Genomic DNA, 12,566 nt, shown 5'->3' on the forward strand with positions numbered 1-12,566 from the left:
TTTACATTCACACGATACATTATAGACAGTGTTTTTTGTAGAGAAGTCAAAAGCTGCAACTTAGTTTTAGTTAAGATATTGCAGAAGTTAGTTGGTATCTTGAACACAGTTTGAATGTTTAAAGTATTCATTATCCTTTTTATTTTTTTCTACAAGTTCTGGAAAGTAGTGAAATTAAATCCAAAATTATTTTCTGTTTATCAGACTGGCTTACTTCTATTCTGTAGTAGCTACATTGCAGTGAAATAGAAAGAAACAGAACTTTATAAAATAGTGTCCTGTGTTTCATGAACTAATTTCAAGAAACCCATGTATTTGCATATTATTACTATTACTAGTTGATCAGTTAACACTGATTGAGGGTTTAAAATGCTTCTTATATCATGACATCAGTCTTTCGTGTTTGAAAAATGTATGAGGACCGTAAACAGCTCCTGCCAAACAGTCCAAAGGGGCTGTTAGTGGACTGATAATGTATCTTGGGTTTTGTGTAGAAAACTGGACAATAAAAGTTAATTTGTATTGACATAATAGTGCTACTTTTCTATCAAGTGAATCTGTGGTCTCATTTGAAGAGCAGAGTAAGGGTAAGGAGCAACTATAAGGCCTGATACATTAATTTGATGAATAATCAAACAAAGTGACAATCATTAAAATATTTATGTCCAGTAAAAGTGGTAAAAGTATAATGTGATAATCTCCTTAAAGTCTAACTAATAACATCTTGACCAGAATCATTTGGTAATTACTCTTACTTAACACTTGCCATGAGCAGATCAAAGTTTGCATGTCACTAATTTTTAGAGTTACATTCAAAATTTAATTAAACTACTTTATTTTCATGGTATACAAATATATTAAGCATCAAAATCTAGCTAATAAGCCAATTTTTAGTACTGTATAAGTTTTAAGCTCTTTGTTTTATAAGGAAATATTAAAACAAATTCTTTGTGACATTTACTCTCTAGGTCTTCCTTCTTCTCTAATTTATATACCAGTTTATATACAGTTTAATTACTTTTATAACAATAAGTAAAGTACATACCTAAATCTTCTTTTTTTGCTGTTGACTGTTGAAGATACTTTACTCTAATTTTTTTATTCTTCAATTTTGTTTAGTTACAGAGCTATGGATTAGAAAATCAGGCCTCTCCTGTCACACCTACCTGTCATATCCTCTTTTTCACAATTATTTGATAGTTCTCTCTTACATTTCATTATACATTACCTTGGGAAAGTTAACAACTAGCTTGGATGAATTTGTAATGGTTCTTGTCACACAGTTAGAAAGCTAGAAAAATTTTAAGTTAGGCAAATTTGTCCCCTTTTTGCATTTTATTAGTCTATATTCTTTGTTGCATTATTTAATTAAATAAAAATTATTAAGTGCATTACTATAAAAAATCAGGCTTAACTGTCCTTGACAATCAAGTGCAAGAAAAAAGAAGATTGGGTAAGTACTTTATTTCTTGTTTTTCATATTTATTCCTTAATTATTATTATAAAAGTAACTAAAATCTACAAATATGGATCTTTTTAAGTTATTTAAGACTAGATTAGTAAAATACGTAATAATAATAATAATAATAATAACACAATTAAAATTGTTCACAAGGCACGCATGTGAGGAATTCGTGGGTAACGTAATTTGATACCGTAATGTGAGCTACACGTTCCCCGAGTGATTTACAACTTATAATGGCACAGAAAGTAGTTAAACATGGTTCCAAGGGCAATAAAACAATAAAATTTAGTTATAAATAGATGTATACAGTTATGAACTTAGAACTACTTGGGATAAACGAATGTAGTTTCATGTTACAAGTTCAGTAAAACAATTTTTAATAGTTAATGATTTTTTTATCTGAAACTTTTCTTGTGAATGTGTATGGTGTTTGCTTTCTTCAGTTTATTACCATGAATCATTGATGCTACAAGTGTTTCTTGTATTGCACTCAGTTTGTGCATATTTATTTTGTTTCATAGATATAGGTTAGTTTCCATAAGTTCTGTAGTGTTTTCATAGGTTTTTACATTTCAAAGCATGATGAAAAAGCTGGTATAATTAAGAAAGCATTTCTTTTTATATACCAAAACAGACATAAATGTACAAATTTATTGATATTGTTGAGTCACCTTTAACAGCTCTTCTTTTTGAATATATGTAACTAATTTTTCATTCTTTAAAAACAATGTTTATGGCATGTTTGAAAGAACTGTCAGATATGTAAAAGGTGTAGAAAAGGTTTACTTTTATTAATTATAATGTATATTTATGTATAGCGTAGAATATTTTCTTTATTTCACCATTTTGTAGTGTTGAACTTTATGTTATTCCATTTTGAGGATTTATTTATTACAAGATTTGTTTAAATTATTTAATTTATACCATATATTTTGTATATAAATCATTATCTTAAAATGGTTTTAATACAAAATCTATTTTGTATTTTACAATTTTTCAGTTGGGAAAGGAGGAGAAATATGAAATTCTGAATGTGCTAGAATTTACGAGGTAAGACATGCACCAGAACAGACCAAAAGTTAGTGTGTAAAGTTTTTAAAATATTGATGAAAATATAAAGTAAATATACTGAAAATAAGTAAATGTGTATTTATTTGCATTTACACACATACAAAAACTACATATGACAGGTTATTTTCTTACATCCAAGTTTGAAAGTATGAATGACTAAATTAAAAAACAAGTGAAGCATGTAATTCAAAGACAAATGCATAAAACTGCTAAACTGTGTGATGTACTAACAGATTTTTTTATGTATATGGTAATATAACTTATTACATTAATTGTTACTGAAATATGAGACCTGCATAGCTATGGGAAAAAAGGACAGTATTGCAGTAATATACTATTAGCACTGAAGCAGAGAAATAGTCGAAATTATGCAGAAATATTGTTTTGTTTGTTCTTTTACTACTGACTTGGTGGATTACACTTACCACATGACCCCAAAATTACCATCATAACTTACATACTATAATTTTTAATGTGTTTTGCATATCTGCAATTTTATGTTAGATACCTGCACTTGTGGAATTCTTTTTCTCCTTCCTTATATAGTTGATACAACATTTGAAGTGAAGTCTGATTTAAATGTGTATTTGATTAAGTTGATACTTTTGTAGATTTTAATAAGTTTTATTTTAGAGGTGGATTTATTTTTCTAGATAGAAAATTGTTATATACGTAATTTAAAAGGCTGATAATACAGTAATTGCTGAAACAAATATTTGCAGATTCATATGAATCTTTTAAATCTGAACACAAAACATTTTAGGAAGCTTATTACCATAAATATATAGGAATAAATTATTTATTTCGTGAAAGTTTTATTAGTTACACTTACAAGTTGCATTATGAGGTGAAGAGAATATATATGTCATGAAGAGTTTGATATATCTGTGAATCAATACATTATGCTTTAACTATTTTTTGTACTAACACTTATAATTTAAATTAAGCATGTTTGTGTTTGATGTTGAAAAGTACAAAAATTTTTTTTTAATAATATTTACTTGAATTTTGTCTTTGAAAATTTAATCATGTTCTTAAACATTATGTGTGTATTTCAGCTCTCGTAAAAGAATGTCTGTGATAGTAAGAACTCCTAGTGGAAAAATCCGTCTCTACTGTAAAGGAGCTGTAAGTTTAAAATCATAATCTGACTTCATTGAAATTTTTAGTAGAATTATCAGTAATATTGTTTCTTTAGGGTTTTAGAGAATTCAGAAACTCATATAAAAGGTGTCATAAAATTTCATAACTAAGATTCAGAAGACATGCTTGTAAAGAAAAAAGAAATTCAACAAATTATCACCATACTACTTCAAAAAGGTTGGTTATGATGAGGAATTGCTATTCCTGTTTTAATAAAGCTGCTTGTGCTTTAGAAGTTACTTTTTAATAGGTTTTTAGTTAAGATAGTCTTGCCTCATCAAAAAATTTTAACTTTTAAAGAAACTTCTTCCAACTTTCAAGGAACCTTTTGAACAAGTTAAACTCCTTGTGTGACCAATATCACTTCAATATGAAAAGGAAAAAAAAAAATATTTAGGTCACTAAACATCATATTTATTTTTGTTTCTTATTCTGTATGAAAGAAAACTTTAGGGTACATGTATTCTAAAGATCATACAAAATCCACAGTACTTGTTTTATTTGCCCAAATTTGGTTAAGTATCAAATCATGGGAAATAGCTGTACATAAATTTGGGTCAAGAACCATACAGTACAGACAAAAAGCGTTGTCCCATTGCACATGACGATATATATATATATTTAATTTTGGACATGTTCACAAGTCCTTTCCTCAGGTTTGTCAAAACAATTTAGTTCTAGAAGTTCTAGGTGCAGATACATATAAACAGTTATATTTTAAACAGTTTACAGCTGCATGATTGTAAATGCAGTCTGAAATCTTTTCATTTCCAGATACTAATGCTGATCAAAACAGTTGCTTTTATGGGCCTCCTATAGGTATTGAGTTAAATATAGCACATTACAAGTGTTTAAGAAGTTATAAAGCTATTACTACTGTTATAAATGTCCTCTTCAGTAGAAATTGGTCATTTTACAAGCATATATTAATAACTTACTTAATTAATTATTTAGAAAATGATATTCAACTGATAATCAGGAATTTGTCAAGATCTTCAAAACCTGCAGTGTTGTTTTTTTCATTTTCTTATAAGATCATTATTTTCAAACAACTGTGAAGTTCATTAGCATCAGAAACTGTGGAATATAAAAGAAAATTAAGCCTTTTAGCTTTTAACTTTTTCTTTTTCAATCTTTTTGGCACTTTCATTATTAAATTTTTCTCATTCTAAAATTAATTTGTCACCCTTATTTATACATTTTTGAACCCTACTTGTATTTAGAATGTTTGTAAATGTTAAATGATAATAATAATAAGTAAATCTTAACAAAAACTGATTGTTAATTTTTGACAATAAATGATTACTTTTTATCAGCATTAAAATTCAAAGCTAAAGAAAGCTAGAGATGAAAAAAATTATTACTTACAAGAGTACATAAAATTGTGTTAATAATTATATGTGTGTGTTTGTAAACAATGAAAAAACCTCCTAAAACACAGACTAATATAAAATTAATGTTCATGGATGAACTGAAAAGGGGTAAAGAAAAGGTTTCAAACCTTCTAAAACTTGCATTGTGGTTCATTTCATTATATAGTATGGTTATTAAAACACACATATGTCTCATCCCTTACAGCTGTATGTTCATATAATTGTACTGTAAACAGAAGAATTTATCATGAGACTGGAATTAAACTCTACTTTTCATTAGTGTTCATCTAATATTAATATGTTCTCATCCTACTCATGAGTGGTCCATGTTTTCTGTCTTATGGCCAGTGGTGTAGTGGTTTTTTTGTTTACTATAGCAGTCATGTTATTATTGTATATGTTACTGGAAGGGAGTGTTTGTATTTGTTCCTTTTGCTTGGGATATTAGTATTCTTCTTTTTCTTTGGTCTTACATTATTATGAATGCCTGTTTCTACTTTTAATGTATATGACTGTTTTGTAATTTTTGTGCAATGTCTTGCAACATTATTAATGCTTTTGCTACTTTTTATTATCATTCTGTTTTCACCAAAATGTCACTTATGACTATCATCTATAAAATTGTATCACTACTTTTTTATCCAGTTTTAGGAAACTGGTGATCACCATGACTTTTTTTTAAAAAGTAACAAAATAAAGTAGTAGGCAAAGATAAAATGGGGAAATAATAAGTGTCTTTACTGACCAAGATACACACTCAAAACTTTTACTGGTAGTCTTTCAATTAAAACTCTTTAATTACAATTGTAACAAGAATTAGTTGGTTAGTTTATGTTAAACTATGGAAAGATAATAAATGTGTAAAAATGTCTGGGATTAAATGTTTTACAGGATGAGTATAATGTACTTAGTAAGTATAAAAGATAAAGCTAAAAGAAAAAGATTCGTTGATAAATGAATTACAGTACTGTTGTGAATAGCAACAAATTTACATATGTTTTCCAGTAGACTGCATTGAACTATTATTGAAAAGAAGTGTCAGTTGTAGTTTATTCTGTTTTGTTGTCTATAACTACATGTATTAAGATTAGTTTTATAAAATTATAACAATTTATTACATAGTTCTAGTTAATATTTATTTTTATTCATACTTGGTTATATATAATTGTGGTATAGTAAAATACATCAAAAATCAAGTGGGAAGCTGTAGGATATTAATCTTTTTTTATGTGTGTGTGTGTCATTTGTATTGGCATCAGACCAGAAATGTTTGGAAAATTATTTTTTATGATAATAGAACACATGATCTTAAAACACATGTATAATGTATCTCATTTTTCAGGCTGGTTTTGGCTTAGTGGTTAGTGTTCCAGACTGTAAATCATGGGGTCCATGGTTTGCATCCTGTTGCCACGAAATCATGGCTTCAAACAATTGGACTGTTGATGTTTTATATAAAACTGATGGTCAAATCCCATTACCACTATTCATTCAGACTAGCTAACGAGTTGGTGGTGGATGCTGTTAATTAGCTGCCTTCATTTTAGTATAGCAGTTCAAAATTAGGGATGGCTGGTACAGATACCCCTTGTGTAACTTTACATAGATATACAAAATAAACTTATCTGTTACAGCTGTTTTGATTTTTTGCTCTTATGCCTAATGAAGAAAACCTGTTGTCTTTGAAAATTAGGATAACTTTTTTCATTTACATTTGACTCTTTATTTATGTATTTTCTTTTGTTGAGTTACTGTGGATGTATAGAACACAATTTTGTTGGATTTCTCTGGATAAATAATTATTTCAGATTTTAAGTTTTAATATATAGTTCTTACATTATCTTGTAGGTTGTTGTGTGTATGAATTTACAGAAAATGCCCGTGGACCTGATTTAGTTTGGAGGGAAATGGAATACATTACCATTCTTTTTAAAAGGAAATTTATACCAGTTGTATCTTTTAAGTTATTCTTAACTGCAGAATGCTGAGGTATCAAAAATGTGATTGTACATTGCTTTTTTTTGTGGAGATTTATTATTGCATATGACAGGCTGGAAATTTGTTATTCAATGACAATATACTTGGATTTTTGAAATATTATCATGTATTTAAAGTCTACTGGATCATGTAGGAAATAATCTTCTGATCTCCTGACCAAAAAGACCACCAACACCTACTGAAAAATTCATTGATTTGTAGTAATAAATATTTAATTTCCAATATTGTTGATACCACATGATTTCTGCAGCCAATTATCAACTTTATTTTTTGTTTGAGAGGTATTAATTTATGTAAAGTGTTAATATTTTTGTAATTAATATTGCTTTCTGTGATTATTCAACTTGCATTTTATTAATACATTTCTTTAAAATTGTGACAAAGTCAAATCTTGACAGTGTTTTACCAGCCAATTTAATGCTTATGTTAGATACAGTTGCTATAAGTACACAACTCACAAAAATTAATGGATGGTGAGGCTCTGATATGTTTTTTCAAAGTTTGAAGAAAAAACATAGGCAAACAATACCTAACCAGTTGAAAAAAGTTACAAATAAAAAAGCAAAGTGAAATAAAAATGTCAATATTTGGCTGCACAAATATCAAAGAAATAATAAGTTATTAAGATGAACAAACTTTAAAAATGAGTCTTCAGTAGCTGGTAGGTTCACATCTATGACTTCTCTGCACCTGTTCCCCATACTGCTGATAACATTTTGGATGACTTGGTAGGGCAGTACAGTCTGCTGCAACTCTGACCTCCTGGACAGTTGAAGGAGAAGGATGTCTGTTCTCCCAAGCAGGTCTCACACATGTTCAATTAAATTTAGGTCCAGTACCTCTATTCCTTCATACTTGATATGTTAATATCAAGAGGATTCTATGAATTTGACTTTTGTTTTTGGGTTGGATAACATTGTTATTTGATACAGTGTGTATATGATTGTGTTTTTTTTTGTGTTTGAAAAGACCTGCCATCTCTGTGGTTTTATAGAAAAGGTCTTGGCCCTTGCAGAATAAATGTCTTAGTCTTGTGAACTATGCTTTAAGAATGACATCCTTGGTTTTGTAGGGATGGAAAGACTGTCTGTATTTTTGTAGTGTACAGTGGTTTGAAGTCAGTCACTTGATATATGATATCAATGTCAAGAAATTAGGCTTTTTCATTGGAGATTTGGTGGTATTTTCTTCAACTTCTTTATTTTTTTTACATTGACATTTTAGGTGTTGTTACATGTACCAAAGTTGAAATGGAGCATTTCATTGACTTTATCCAACAAATTCATCCAGCTCTTAAATACACATATCAAATATCTGATCCAAGTGCCTCATTTTCCTGTTTTATGACAAGTTTTTCAGTTTCTTGCAAATTTTAATACTGTTCACAAAAAAAAAAAAGATCAATATTTTTTTTCTAAAACAGTATTTTGTTAACATGTTCCACATAAAACATGAGTAATTTGAACCTCCGTATTTTATAACATTTTAAGGATCTTTATTAGCCTAGTTTCTGGCTGAAGAAAGGAGTCTTCTAGAAACGTTAAACAAAATAAAACAAAACAAAGATTTTATTTAGACATTTTAATTTATCCTTTATTATGTTTTATCCTAATTGAAACCAAAGTTTATTTCCAATATTTTTGGGTAGAAGAATTTCACCCCTGGTTGTTTGCTTCCATAAAAGAATAAAAAGTTATTTCTTTAATTTATTCAACTATAACATACATGGGGTAAGAGCATGTAAGACAGTAACCCAGGAATATTTGAAGCAAGAAACCTGTGATTTGAAGTTTGTTTCTGCTATTTTTGTTCATCATGTTCTTCACACAAAACAGTGTTGATACAGTCTTACTCTTAATATTTTTTGTGTTAGTACAGTTTATTTGCATTGTGTGTTACCCATTAGACACAGACACATACAAAATAATGTAATTCAATTTGATGAGCAGAAGTAGTAACTACTATTTTTATTATATTAAAAGGTGTAGAACTGAAATTAATGTAAATTCAGAATATACTTTTGTGAAAATTTATATTATAATTTTATATTTTTTGCTAGTATGTTATGAACATTGACTGACATCAGTGTAAAATAGACTTTTATCTTTATGATAGGATACAGTCATATATGAAAGGCTTGGTGAACAGCATCAGCAGTATAAGGACATTACTCTTCGTCATCTTGAGGAGTTTGCTACAGAAGGTATGAATGTAATGTGTTTTATTAAATGTTTATTCTGAGAAGACTTATAAAAGGAGTTTATCAACTTAAAGTACAAATTAAACCTTTTCAGGACATCCTTTTAAAACATGCATATCTATCCTCATGAACATTTTAGTACCTTTAAGAAAATTTAACTGATCTCACTTTTTTTTACAGTTATCATTTTAAAAATATATAACAGCAAAATCTTTCTGATTAGTTCTGACACCATTATTTATGACATTGTGATGATTTACATGAGTTAACTGGCAACAACAGTGGTGCTGTTTTTGCTATATATTTTTAACTTGTCATTGCAGATTTGTTGCAGTTAGAAACTTCATATTTTCTTTTTCTGAGACATTTAAAATACTTAAACCATATTCAACAGTCCAGTCATTTAATATTTGTAAATTCTATAACACTTTATTATGTACATTTAAATTTGAATTTACTGGATTATTTCATAAAGTTCTGTCACATATTAGAATTAGTTTGTTTTTGCAAAGTTCTTAGTACTGCAGTAAACAGTGTGATTGTAAACTTTTCTTATGTGTAAGGTGTTGACATCTAACTTGATGCTTTTGAATGCTTAAAGAAAAGCAAAATTATTAAAATATAGAATTATCCAAGAAAGATACAATAAAAGTGGAGCCAAATTATAGGCAAACACAGCTGAGACTAGCTATGCCCAATAGGGTGGTCCACGTATATATGGTAAAAAAATGAAAAGGTATAAATGAGAGCTACTGATGCATTTTTTCATTCCATATATGGAGACAGACCTTAGACTAAATTTTGAACTTAATGCATCAATATTTAAGGGTGGCACAAATTTGAAGAAATTTGCCACAAGTTTACTTCTCCAGTTAATTTTCTAATTACCCTTTGTTTATCGGTTGGGAAATGATACTGTTGCATGATCTTCTAAGTTTGTTATATTATTATATACAGTATATTAGAATTCATTATAACTGGGTCATGTACCACACAGTTTCTAGATTTAAGAGGTGGCAATCCAACATCATGCCAGATGACATCACAGTTTGTCAGAGAGAGAGGTATTGCTTTGATTCAAGCATTTAACTCTTCTTATCACTAAGGATGAAGATCAAAAGCAATACCTTCTCCGCACATTTAAACTACACCAAAAGACAATTCTGAACCCCAGAAAGGAAAACTTGATGTCATAATTGTTATAATAAATTGTTGTATTATTATTATAGTTATATGCTATTCAGATATGCAGGACACTATTAACCCATCACCCTTTGCATCGTGAAGGCAAAATCACATTTGTGAATTGAAAAAATATAGAGAACTTATCTTTTATTGGATTTCAGATTTTATTTTTGTAAATAGTGGCATAACATTCAATTATTTGTACAAAATTGTATTATTTAATGAAGTTTAAAGAGGAATTTAATGAAAAAAATCCTAAAATACATTTGAGACTGTAAATAAGTGCCTTCTAAGAAGAAAATTTTTTTTCAAAATTAAAAAAAAAAATTTCCCTTCCACTTCAGCACTAGTCCTGTCATCTATGATTGGTATCTAAACCTTTTTCCAGTCTGTTTTCTGTATAAAACAACATCTGGGTGTGTTAAGCCTCAGTTGTAAAACTTTTAGCCAATCCTAGTCGAAGGTATCAATTTCAGTACCATGTAATTGCAATCACTGTATTTCACGTTTTACAAATCATAGGATGATAAGGAAAGCACGTGACGAAACGTTGTTCTCTGGATTTTACAATATGAATGTGGGTGGTGCTTATTATAGTAACTACCATTTTATGTTGAGGTTGTATTTAGTATTGGCCAATAGTGCTTTTCTATAAGCATTAGAAAACTTGCTTCTGGATGTATGTGACTTTTATTATTTTTATGTAGTAGCTTAAGTCGTGCTGCATCGTATATCTATTTATATTAGTCATTGTATTGAAAAATGAACTCAAAATAGATATATTTTTTTGGAAAGAAGTTGATCCACGATTGTTAGGGTTAAGAGTTATCAAGTGGCGAGTGCAAGGTCTTTACATGAATTAGGCTTAGCATTTTGAACTGAAAGAGTTTGTGATTTTTTATATTATTTTCCATTTAAATTTGTAGTTTTAAGTTCAATAATTTTGCGTAATTTTATATTCAGTTCATAATAATAATATGATTCAGTATTTAGAATGATAAACTTGTGTGATTTGTATGTAATACTACTAGTACAAGTACCACATAAGAATTTTATATTTTTCCTTTTTGCAATCCTTTCTTTGTAGTAAGACCCACACTTCTGTTGTTACTTGTCAATGGTTCAAAACTCAGTATACAAGTGACAACAATAAAACCCAAATGTTGGTTGTGAAACAGACTAAATACATTTGTCTCAGTAATACAGGGAAGCTATGACATTCTCACAGTTGGGGTCTCAATACACTGAAGAGCTTAAGTTTCAAATTCCAACATAAATCTTGGCTGTAATGAGAGAAATGTGACCAGGACAAATCTTTTAAGTGCTGTAAAGTAATTTTCTTTGTAATTTATGGTGTCTGTATCATTTGGTAATCTCTTCTAACAGGATGTATCAAGTAACTAGGGGTCAGGCGGTGTTATTCAAACCACCTGTACTGTAAAATATTACATATATTCGCTAGTAGTGGCATTTAGTTTTGTCTGTATAGTGAAACAACATACATGGACATATGTTGAAATAAACTTGTTTGAAAGTTCAAAGAAATGGTATTCAAGTACTGAAAAATTTCTTATTATCATATCTACAGTAATGTTGAAATGCGCCTGTGCTGGACTGAAGAAGAGTGACCACCAAAAGGCATGATAGTTTACGGCAAATGTACAAAGTTCACGCTGCTAACCTCACGATTTATTTGGCACAATAAACAAAAGTATAGCTGCAATGAAACATAAACATAAACTTGAAATAAAAATAAGTTTATGAAACAAAATTAAAATGTTTTTTATGTACATATATAAACATGAAATCCTAGTTGAAAATAAAAATACTCTTTTATTGTTTAGGTTTATTTACAAATATTATTGTTGGGTCTTGTATATTACTTGAAACCATAAGGAAAGTATGTGATTATTACAAAAATTAAAAATAGATAAAATTTGCATTTTATGGACAATACAAATTTTTGGAGATTTCAAAATAATGTACTAAAACATAAAAAGTAATAAGTTCAAATCTGGAACAAATATAAATATTGTACTAATTTCTTATAAATACCATTTCCTAATGTAATTTTCCGATATATTAAAGATCAAAATAAGTAAACTTATCAAAAGTAACAGGCTTTACGTTT

The 12,566-nt window shown here is 28.7% G+C and overlaps 1 protein-coding gene across 1 annotated transcript in view; it reads left to right on the forward strand.

The window, feature by feature from the left end:
- LOC106465118 (phospholipid-transporting ATPase IA-like) overlaps nt 1-12,566 on the forward strand; it is a gene marked incomplete at its 5' end in the record, with an annotated part of 177,451 nt that overhangs the window by 46,249 nt on the left and 118,636 nt on the right. The window contains 3 exons of the mRNA XM_013925316.2: nt 2,466-2,515; nt 3,595-3,664; nt 9,166-9,253. Coding sequence (XP_013780770.2) covers nt 2,466-2,515; nt 3,595-3,664; nt 9,166-9,253 — 208 coding nt within the window. The remainder of the gene's footprint in view (nt 1-2,465; nt 2,516-3,594; nt 3,665-9,165; nt 9,254-12,566) is intronic.

Source organism: Limulus polyphemus, unplaced genomic scaffold (genome assembly GCF_000517525.1).
Source record: "Limulus polyphemus unplaced genomic scaffold, Limulus_polyphemus-2.1.2 Scaffold1842, whole genome shotgun sequence".
Lineage (NCBI taxonomy): Eukaryota > Metazoa > Arthropoda > Merostomata > Xiphosura > Limulidae > Limulus > Limulus polyphemus.